The sequence below is a fragment of the Trachinotus anak genome, unplaced genomic scaffold (genome assembly GCF_046630095.1).
Source record: "Trachinotus anak isolate AG129_WGS33_773 ecotype Australia unplaced genomic scaffold, CSIRO_AGI_Tana_v1 ptg000002l, whole genome shotgun sequence".
Lineage (NCBI taxonomy): Eukaryota > Metazoa > Chordata > Actinopteri > Carangiformes > Carangidae > Trachinotus > Trachinotus anak.
Window position 1 is genome coordinate 11,499,931 of NW_027273853.1, and position 10,910 is coordinate 11,510,840.

Genomic DNA, 10,910 nt, shown 5'->3' on the forward strand with positions numbered 1-10,910 from the left:
ACAAACATTTTTGTCTTGGTAGATAACTTCTTAGGTTCGATTATTCCCCGTTTTTACTAAGCACATCCGGTTAAACAGCTTTCACAACAGACCACAACTGATAAGACCGTGCGTGATGAGTTTTGTTATCATATGACTTCACTGCTGACCGGAATCCCAGGATGCGCCTCTACTGCTGACAGTACGGTACGACCAGTGCCTTGTCTCTAATAAATCTCTTTTAGTTAGTGTGGCATCTCATTTATTTTAATTTACTAGGTTATTAGATGTATTTGTTAGACCAAACTTTCTAGAGAAGAACATGTGACATGACGCGCTATTGAAAAAATAAAGAACATTTAGGACAATATGAGACTTAAAAACAGCTTAAAACAGGAACATTAGATACAGCTTGTTTATGTTTTTTCTATCCTATGCCGCACCATCTTAAAAGCACAGGCACGATTTTAATTTGTGAACACACATAGCTTATTATGTTATGAAAAAATATGAATTGCAATAAAGATGTGCGTTCAAAAATATCAAATGTTGAAATCTAAATACACAGTGAGAGATTAGATTACAGTTATGAAACCAAATGAATCTCCCAAAAATCGATTATTGTTATTAGTTGTGAGTTTTATCATCACATCTCATAATTGTTTTGACAATTTGATGAGTAAAATAACAAAAAATATATATATTTTGGGTTATGTAATAGCAAAATAAACAACAAACGCTTTTCACCACTTTTTTTTTCAACCAGACTTATCAGTTTTTAGATTTCTCACTATTTCGTATATAATCTATTATCCCTTTAGCTGCTGTCAAACTGCATTATTCCTGTTTTTTGTACTCACAGGTCAGCAACCAGCAGTGGATATTTGTCATTTCACTGAGATCATTTGGATGCCTCCCAAAAACACCTTCAGGTCCCAGATCCACTGTTTGATTTCTGTTAAGCATGTGTACTGTTCCCTGTCCTGTGTGCACTTTTCATTGTAAGTCACAGTTTTTCTGGGTAATGTGAGGATTATTGTTGTTTAACTGATCTCTGAGAAGTCACAGCGATGAGAAAACACCCATAAGCTGCAGTTAATGTTAAACAATACCAGTTTATTTAATAATCATAAATATTATTCCCTGCAACATTTCTGACAATATTAACTTCACTTGGCAATTGTTTCATTGACGTTTATGGTACACGTTGGGGCTTCATCATACAGTTAGACATTCTTGTAGTACAAAGTACAAGATAAATATTTAAACAGGTAGGTTATTACCTAAGAACTTAATCTGATGTCTTACAGCGACATCAAATGAGAAAGTGCAATTCAGATTAAACTGATTCTTTGATTAATCAAACACAACATAAAAATCATTGTTAATAAGATTTTAAAACAGAAATACAATAAAATGTAGATTTAAATTTAAACCTAAAACAGATGTAACTTACATGCAAATAAATGATGATAGTTTCTATCACTGGGAAAACAGAGCAAAGCAGTTTTATATTTCTTATATAAATAATTGTCAAGACATTGACATTCAAACAAACCTTAAAACATAAAGACAGTGTATTTTTTCACAATAATGCATTGACTTTTGCATATGATAAATGGAGTAACTACCTGTGGCAAACAGATTTCCTCTCCTTCAGTTCTTCACTGCCTGTGTTGCAGAAGTGACTTTGAGTTTCATAACCGGATACAGCAGAACCTCTCTGTTTAACAACTCGTCTGACTGCATTCCACTTAAAACATGAACACTCTCCTATTTTAATTACTATTTTTGCTACATCAAGTGTGCATTTTTGTTTGTAACATCCTGTAATTCAAGTTTGTACATGACTTACTGGGTGCGTGTGCCAACTTTAAATGCACTTCTGTAGGCTTACAGACATACTGTGTCTCGAGGCTTGCCTGATTATACTGTAGATAAAGACATATTTAATTGTGCTGCATTAGTCAAAAAATACTGAATACACAGTGAGTGTAAATATGGTAAATTACTACCATTTCCGTCCCCTATACCAAGAGGTTGATTAGATTATAAATACTTTCTTTGTATCTTAAAAGTATCTAGACGTCATGGTGTAAACAGATATTAAAATCTGATTAAAATTCTTTTAAAATGCTCCTGGATCTAGAATAAGTATGTCTGAATCTCAGAGCTGCAGCATCTGAGGCAGAAAACCTGTCAAAAACTCTTAGGAGCTGCTGATGGTCTCACCAGAGTCGGCAGCAGGTGGTATATTAAGACAGCCTGTGTGCACTGTGAGGCCCTCTGTGGAGAGGATGGATGAAGCGCTCTTATTTGGTGGCATCTGTCCAGTTTCGAAGGAGCCTTGCAGGTCCATGTTGATACACAGCACTCCAGACAGCAGCTGTCTCTTGTATTGGTCGAGACGCGTGAAGACGTCCTGGACTGAAGAGCTTCGCTCATTCACCCAGGTGGGAAACAGGCTGGTGGAGCTGAGCTGGTATCTGAGAGTCTGGTAGTGGCGCAGCTCCAGCTGATAGGAAAACCTAGAGTAAATTTATGCAGAGGTGTGTATCAGGAAACAGCTGTTTCACTTATTGCTATTAGCGGCTGTAATTTATTTTTTCTATTATGACAATATATCAAATGAGTGTGAGAACAATGTGAAAGGGGTTGCTTATAGTGATGAACCTACAGAGGACTATCACCTGAATCTGCAGGTCCTCTTGACTTAAGAGTAAGTGTCAGCTCATTGTTTTGCTGTTGGGCTACAACTTTACCATTCAGGTTCACTCACACTGCTGTCACAGTGTTGTTTTGGGTCTTTACAAACATACTGTACACGACTTGCTCAGCATCAAAGAGCAGAAAGACACAGTTAGCAACTAGCTAGTGAATGTAGTGGAGTACTTTTCAGCTAAAAATCCCCAAATTTTCCCTCAGGACTTGGTAGAGACCAAAACCTGTGACTCTAAATACATGTTAATGTTGGTCCAGGTCTGCTGGATGTGTAAATAAGCAAATGTTTACTAATGAATTAGATTTACTGACTTACAAGATTATATCAATGTTGTGTTCACAATTTGTTTCTGCTGCTGCCAAGTGGCCAAAATAATCAGTTATCACAGGTTCACCTAGAAACACAGCCATGTTCCCATGCTGTAGATATCAGCTAGATCCAGTCACGGAACATATAGACCTGTCATGTATACTGACTGGATGTTAAATTTTGCTTTAAAAAGTCAAGTACAGTCTTTGTAAATATATGGCATAAATGGGTAACTGAAACTTTATTACACTTTTTATGTGTAATAATGTATGTGTAATTGTTGTCACCTACCTGGCAGATACATGCTGGGAAATGCTTTTGGAGGCCTGGCGAAGAACATGCTGCGCGATTTTTAATATCTGCTCTCGAATCCATCCCACATCTTCTTGAACATCTGGCAGCCACTCCAGAAGTCTACACACGAGATATATAGCTGTTAGTCGGTAGGCACAGCAGGCTGGTACAATATCCTGTACCATTTCAATGTCTTTCATAAAATACAACAATTGGTACAGGATAGTCAGTTTCACTAATCTAAAACATTCTAGAAAATCTATTCTAAATAGTGTAATGACCTTTGCTGGACACAACTACACATATGAACCAAGTAGACACAGTACTATTTTGAGTGCATGTCAAATGTGTAAGGAGGGAGTGGGACTAGATGTAATTAAGTCTTTCAGCACCTGAGAGTCAAGCACATAGCAGACTCCAGAGGGAGAGTGTAGGGAAGCATCAGGGCTGAGGCCATCCTGACAGGAAGCAGGTTGCTTAGTGACTGCACCAGGCTCCTCCTCTCCATGCACGCCTCAACTAGAGCTGTAGAGGGAAGTAAAAGAGGAACTCTCTGGTTACTAAAACTAGTCAGATTTGCACAGTTTTATTCAATACTATTCATGAACTAAACAGGAGATGGAGTACATTACAGCATATTCAAATAATTTTTCAGTACATGGAACATAATATTAATTTGTATAACATCAAAAATTATGTCTGTAATTATTGTTGGCACAGAAACATTATCTTAGCATTATAAGGCTAAGATAATAAAGGTTAATAATAATAAAAAATAATCAAATTAATCTGCTGTGTCAACTGTATTATGTCATTTGTTACTTTTTACATGGAAGTGAAGAGAAGCTTTCAAACACAAAACTCTAAACCACAACTGCACACTGAATGGTCAGCTGTTATGTAAATTACATGTCATTTATAATTCAAAGTCTACATATGAAGCCACATACATTTTTTTTTTTTTTTAAGTAGTGTTTCTACCTCTGTGCAGGGTGGGTGGAAGGTGTTCAATGATATGCTCCTCTACTGAAGAACTGGAATGAACCATCACTACTCTTTCTTCTTTTTGTGCACTTTCTTCCTCTTCATCACTTTTATTGTCCTCCTCCTCCTCTTCCTCATCATCATTGTAATCCTCCTTTTCTTCTCCATTAGCTAGCAGGGGTCTGTCTCTGAGAGGTCCATTGAAATTAAGCAAGCCTGAAAGAAAAGTAAACATTAAAGTGCTTTTTAATCTGTGATCAGTGCTGAGGTTATTTCTTAATTAGCCAACAACTTAATAATAATCAACACATTTTGCTTTATTTTGCAATCCCATGCTGATTATATGCTTAGTACTGAAAATGCTTAGATACACAAATAAATGAAGCGAATTGACATGAGAAGCCATAGGGAGTAACAAGCCTGATCACAAAACAAAGCAATCTACCGATTTGGTGACATGTTGTCACAGGAAGCACAAGCTGTGATAGCATATCAGTGTGAACGTACTTCTGGCCAATGGACAAAAGATCAATGAGGCTTGTTAGTACAGGCCAGGTTTTTATTAAAAAGAGCTTTGAAGAAAGTTAGAATAAACACAAATGGGAGATTCTTACCATTCTTCTTTAAAAAGTGCAAAGCATCTTTGTATCCCTGTTTACACATGGCCTTCATAATCTGTACTCAGAAAAACATACATTCATCCCTCATGAGTCAGAGAAGAGTTCACTCCAGTTCAACTGAGCCAATCAATGTATCTCTAGATGTATGTGTGTGTGTATGTGTGTGCGTATGGATCAAGTGACTTACCATTGGGTCTGGAGGGAAAAGCGCTCTGGAGACTCTGTAGAGGTTGGTGAGAGTGAACTGGATGCTTGTGTTGGTGAATCGCAGCTCATGTATGTTGGTCGAGGTGTCTCGGGGGCAGATGTCGCTCTCTCCAGAGAACGGGGACACAGTGATGGTGTTTTTCAGCTCATACTGAGGCAGGTTGTCAGAGATTCCTCCGTCCACATATCGCTAAATGACAGAGGATAAATATTAGCATCCGAGCAAACAGATACAGATCATTAATTGCACAACATCTACACAATATTTACTGTGAATCCTTTGAAGCAATAAGAGGCTATTTGGCCAGAGAGCTTTTATCATCACGTGTGATTATAATGACGTCATATCCTGCATATTGATTGATGTTTGTTTTTATTGAAGCTTCTGAACTGTTCAACCCAGAGCTGGGAGTCATGCACACGAGTGTGTCAACAGATAAGATCAGGACGACATCAGTCTTTTGAATAAGAGCCACTGAGGGGAGGAAAGGACAGAACAACCCTACAGCCTGGGCCAACATGGTAACATCTGGCTCTGCCACTCTCAAATTTCGGTCACAAGCCCTGCATATACACAAGCACATGGAAACTCTTAAAACCCATCACAAAGGCCACAGAGGGAGGGTTGGGAAAGCTGGTATTGCTCAATGATATTCCCCAGAAAACCTCTGGTCTAGAAACATGTCCAGAAAAAGAATACAAGTTCTACTTTCCCCTTTATTGTGAGATCTCAGACAAACACTAACTCCTGGGGAATTTTATAATCATTGTTTCCACACACATGTGCCATTCAGAACAAACACATTCTTGAGGAAGGGAGGGGGTTTGAAGACAAAACGTGCCAGAAGTAACAACAACAAAAAAACACAGTGAGAGAAAATATAGTGCATATTAGAAGCCGAGCAGAAGGGAAGACTGGTCGTTACACCTCTTCAACAGTAATACCTACTGTATGTGTAGTTCTTAATTTAAAATTACTGCAAATCATGAGGGTAATTTATCTCCATTCCAAACAGGATAGTGACAACAGGAGGAAAAGTGAGTAACTGCTGGATAATACTGCATTTACTCACCACTCCTTGAAGTGTAGGAGGAATAAGGCCACAATATACTGGGATGTAGGCACTGCAGACACATGCCTAATTAACAAAAAAGAAAATATGAGGAACATAATTTGACAAAGTAATCGAATAAGAAATACATCTCTTGGACACATTGTTGGGCTGACACCCTTTAGACAAAACTGAACAAAAACAAACAAAGCTGTAAAAAAATTTGATAACATTTTTTAGCATATTGCTGTTCTCATTACATCATAATATAGCTTCATTTTTGTCTTTTTCTGGTCTTGCATGCATTACATTTAAATTAAATTCATTTCTACTACTGTGGTGGCTCAGTGAACTCAACTATAGTGGGTAGCTAACAATTATTTTCATTTCCAATTCATCTTAGGATTGTTTTTTTTCCCAAGTAAATAATTAATTGCATAGGCCAATAAATGTCTAAAAAAGTGAAAAAGGCCTGTCACAATTTTCCACAACCTAAGGTGGTGTCTTCAAATGTTTTTTTTTCTGAGTAACAGTCCAAAACCCCCAAGGATTTTCAGTATACAATGATATAAAACAGAGAAAGGTGGTAAAACCTGACATTCGAGTCGTGTGTGGTATTTTGCTTGATAATTAACTCAAATGATTAACTGACTAATTGTTTTAGTTCTAAAATCATATTCTCATTACTAATCATATTTCCACAAAATGTTCTAGTATATAAATGGCATCTGAAAGCACCCATGGGCGTCCCCAAAATACTGTCACATCAGTATCAGCACTTAAGTATTAAATTGTGCCTTTCATGATACCTGATTTTATTAATATCAACTAACTCTTCCGCTAAGTACTGCGAAAAATGTACTACACAGTGCACACCTGCACCAGCTCCTCCTTGTTGTTGAAGTGAGACACCAGGACATTTTCTCCATCTGCCACTCGGGTCAGAGAGATTCCCAGCCGTCCATTGGCCCGGTCGTGGCAATCAGCTGGCAAAGTGCGCAGCAGCATGTGACGCACAATCTTCACCAGATTGAAAGAAGGATGCATGGGTCCCAGGAACCGCTTTCTTGCCTCTTTGGCAACATCGATGATACTCGCACCTGCCTCTCCTGTGAAAACATTAAATAAAGGTTTATGGGAACAGTGGTGAACTCAGTGAGAGCTCATAAATGTGGATTGTTATTGTAAATCATTAGATAAAGATAAAATTGAACTTTTTTCAACCAGGTATTTGGGATGAATGAGGTTCTTCATGCAGCTATCTACACTAGTACACTCTAAAACCAGGAATTGTAGCTGCAATGAAGATTTTAATTAGGTATTGTACTCAATTACAAACCACTTTGTTTTTGTTACAACCTCTGGCTGAAAGTAAGGAGCTGTCCATTTTAAGCCACTTTATTCTTTCATTGTGTTACACATTTTGAGGGAAATATTTCACTTTTACTCCACTACTTGTATCTGACAGTTACTGTGCAAATGAACATAGACACCATTAGCTCACTTTCTGAAAGTTTATAACGTAGTTAAAAGTACCCCCACCTTATCAAGCTGCAACATGAACTGCCTCTATATTAATGCAACAAAACTAATAATCCAGGTGTAGCTACGGTATTTATTCATCATACCACTGTAAAAAAGGGCAAAGCTGTACTTTCGATACTTTGATCACGTTTTGTTGTTTTGTTTACAGTGTACTCTGAGTATTTCTTCCAACACTGGTAATTACACACACTTGTCCTCTTCTCCTCTGCATCCTCTCCACACTCATTAAATAAAATACAAAAAAAAAAGTACATACCGAGACATACTCCACTGACCAGGGCAGTGGCAGTGAGGGCCCCGGCTGATGCCCCGTATATGTGCCGGGCATTTTGGACCAGAAAAGGGGCCTGCTCCAGCAGACAGCTGGCCACACCGACGTGGTAGATGCCGAGGAAGCCGCAGCCCGCAAACGAGATGTTCCACGGCGAGTCTAACGGGAACATACCGGCGACCGTCCGCGGCTGTCAAGTGGGGCTAAGGTCGTGAGCTAACAATAAGGCAGAGTTCACTCTCAGATACTAACCACTACACAGGCACCACAAGTCTAATTTTAGAACCGAGGACCGTCCGCCTTTTGTTACTGGTGTCTCTTCACATGCTGCCTCTCCCCGTCGGTTGTTTTTAGACCTCTAGCTAACAGTAAAAGTCACTTCTTTCGTTGCAGCTGAGTCGCCAAGTTGACATGGTTTGAAAATACAAAAAAAATAAAAAATAAATCACCTATGCTGAAGCTAAACCCCGTTGGTAGATGTTCTTATTAAAACAGCCCTGAGCTAGTTATATAGAGACATGGTGCGCCGCGGGGAGTTGTTGTTACTTTACACACTTGCTCGGTGTGTATTGGGAGGTGGGGGCACAATAAACCGGCTTGCCCAATCACAATCGACAGCGCTGAGTAAAGTGACCAACCAGAATTGAAACGGTTGATGCATTGACCAATCACAGTCCGCACCGCTGGAGCACACGTGACGTCAGTGAGCGGACGTTCGCATCGCAGTGACTGCTGTCACACGCTCCCTGCAGACTATGTTGGGACTTTCTTTCGTAATAGGTGTTATCGTCAGGAAGACCTTTATATTGATTTGCCACTATGGAATACTGGATAGATAAACCAATTGTTTGCAGATCGATTAAAGGAAAACCGCGATTGTGCTCACTAATAAGTTATAAGATATGTTCTATCTTATGCGCTGTAGTGGTAACACTTTCTATGATTTTCAAGAAATGACCCGGACATCATTGCTTTCAGACGCTTTGTTATGCCAGAAAAAGTAGAACCTGTCCTAATAATAAAGATGAACAAATCTGGCTTGTTTGCAACGTCCTGGTTACAAAATAGTAAATGGTAGTAGGGTTTCACAAGAAAGACTAGTACAATTACAAAGCTGCTGCATCTGAAACACGTTCAACAATAACACTGAAATGTTTTTCTGGAACATTCCCCTGAACAAACTATTCACAGAATTAGACTGTAAATAGTCACTTTTTGTGGGAATTGATCCAAGTTCTGTTTAGGGCATGATTCCTCAGAGACCATATTCCTATTGTGAAAGTAACATCAGCTAGGGTTCACAGTAAGAAGTATCCCTTCTTTATCAAGTGGGTATTGAGCATTCAAAGCTAGATTACCAACTGGCCAACTCTCCCAGGGTCCAAGACCCCCAGAGACCCCATGTCTCAGGTTCACTGGGGGGCCTTTTGTTTTTTTTTGCACATATAAAGTACAATATATACTAAAGCAGGTCCTGCATTATTATCTAAACTGTAGTGGCCCTGTCTTTTAGAGGGGCCCCGTGTCAAAATCTAGTTTTAAGATTTTTATATTGTGCTCACATGGTGCATATTCTTTAATAAAGTTCAATAATCTAACTGATACACAGAAGCTGCCATGCCTGCTATGTACTTGTGAGAACATAGAGGCGACAGGATATATATTCGGTGCATAGGGGAGGGTTAATAATGACGGGATGTTGATGTTGAGATTAAGTAAAATTGTTAGGTATTTAGATTGTGTTCATTTACGAGGACTCACATGGATTCACAAAAGAGAGGTCATTCTGGCTGAACTCCAAAAGAAGTGACTCGAAAGGTGAAATGTGCCTGACCGGGAGATGACCGCTTCGCTGGCAGGCTGGGAGGTTTTTTGAGGAGCATTTTGTTATTGCACCCAAATAGCTCACTGTACCACTGTTGGCCTTTGGCACAATATCTGAATTGAACAAATTCTTTTCTCTATGATTACATGATTTCCACAACAGAGATGAACTTTTGACATGTTTTTGTTAAATGCAATGCAGTTTTTAATGATCAGCCATGAATGGACCACAGTGAATGGTGGAACAAGTACTGAGAGCTTTTACTTCATTACAAGTAAAAACCCTGAACTCATAGTGTTACCAAAGTAAAAATGCAAGTGTAGTGGCAGCTGAGAAGTACAAAAATTAAAAGTGTACAACATTAGGCACCAGAATGCCCCTTGTCAGAATGCAATTATGTTATAATTATTACCAATAATATCATAACTGGTCAAGTTGAAACTCATTTTAAGACCTTGTGTGGTGCTGGATCATTCATGAGGCTATGTGCATCATACTCCATAATATGATCATATGCTTTGTGCGGTAAAATCTGTAGAGGTATTTCACTGAAATAATTATAGACCTTTGCTGTGTTTAAGTATAATCACTTAATAAACTGGTTAGTATAATAAATACATTGTAATTTAAATGATTAAATTCAAATTATGAAACAAAAACTCAGAGAAAGACATTCCTTTTCATGTCTTTAAATGGTGGATTTCAAAATAGAATAGCACAATTTATTTTAAAAAGGGCCTAAACTTTTTGGTAAGTTTTATTACGTGTCATCATAACTCATCTTATTATTATTATTATTATCATCATCATCATCATCATCATTATTATTATTATTATTATTATTATTATTATTATTATTATTATTATTATTATTATGACTACTCTTGTTGGTTTGCGCTGCTCACATTTGAATTGTATGTGATTTCAAATGTGTATGAGCCATGTGCAAACAGCGCCACCAGATGGCCGAGCAGGGGGTGACAGCGCTGCCGACGTTCAGAGTCTGTCCCGCCCTGAGTTGAAACTTTGGCGGCGCCAGCATCGGGGCGCTCGGTGTTAAACATAACAATAAGCGGGCGGGCGGAGCTTCTTATTCTTAAAC

The 10,910-nt window shown here is 38.5% G+C and overlaps 1 protein-coding gene across 1 annotated transcript; it reads right to left on the reverse strand.

The window, feature by feature from the left end:
• Positions 1 to 1,074: 1,074 nt before the first annotated feature.
• pnpla2 (patatin-like phospholipase domain containing 2) lies at positions 1,075 to 8,540 on the reverse strand. Its single transcript, XM_071497310.1, has 9 exons — positions 7,969 to 8,540; positions 7,044 to 7,276; positions 6,189 to 6,254; positions 5,096 to 5,305; positions 4,903 to 4,963; positions 4,286 to 4,504; positions 3,697 to 3,829; positions 3,302 to 3,424; positions 1,075 to 2,507 (listed from the first exon to the last, which is right to left on the reverse strand). The coding sequence occupies exons 1-9, from the start codon at positions 8,153 to 8,155 to the stop codon at positions 2,189 to 2,191; spliced, it is 1,551 nt and encodes a 516-aa protein (XP_071353411.1). The 5' UTR covers positions 8,156 to 8,540; the 3' UTR covers positions 1,075 to 2,188.
• Between the last annotated feature and the right edge of the window lie 2,370 nt (positions 8,541 to 10,910).